The sequence below is a fragment of the Camelina sativa genome, unplaced genomic scaffold (genome assembly GCF_000633955.1).
Source record: "Camelina sativa cultivar DH55 unplaced genomic scaffold, Cs unpScaffold07791, whole genome shotgun sequence".
In the NCBI taxonomy this organism is placed as follows: Eukaryota; Viridiplantae; Streptophyta; class Magnoliopsida; order Brassicales; family Brassicaceae; genus Camelina; species Camelina sativa.
The window spans coordinates 1-452 of NW_010928861.1; the positions used below are offsets into that span (position 1 = coordinate 1).

The following is a 452-nucleotide window of genomic DNA, read 5'->3' on the forward strand; positions in this document are numbered from 1 at the left end:
GGTGTCTCATCGACGACCGTGTCGGCGAGTCTCGACGGACCAACGCCGGTGTGAAGGATAACCTCGTCGCCGGAAGTTGACGTCGTTAAATCGTATTTACCGGCGCCGTTAGTGGCTAACGTGGAGATAGCGTCTTTGTTAGTCTTTAATGAGCCTTTAGGTTTGTACTCAGCGAGGGCGTGATACTCTAGGAGCGAGACCACCTCAGCTTGCGTGAGCTTCGTCAGATCTGGTACACCTTTCGCTTTAAAAGCTTCATCGGACGGTGCAAAAACAGTCAAGCCTTTTTCAACGGTGGATACGTATGTTTTGAGTACACCACTCGAAACGAGCAAACCCGCGAAGGTTTTACAACCGGCTTTCTCGAGAAGTCCGGTGATGTTGCTGAGTCCGCCGGAAGAAGGAGAAGGTGCGGTTAAGATTCCGGGAGCGATGATCGGAGCGTTGATTTC

General features: G+C 51.8%; 1 protein-coding gene across 1 annotated transcript; it reads right to left on the reverse strand.

The window, feature by feature from the left end:
* Positions 1–4: 4 nt before the first annotated feature.
* LOC109131905 (fasciclin-like arabinogalactan protein 10) lies at positions 5–449 on the reverse strand (the record flags this gene model as incomplete). Its single annotated transcript, XM_019243079.1, has 1 exon — positions 5–449. A coding segment is annotated over one exon (445 nt), but the record flags the coding sequence as incomplete, so codon positions are not given.
* Positions 450–452: the final 3 nt, after the last annotated feature.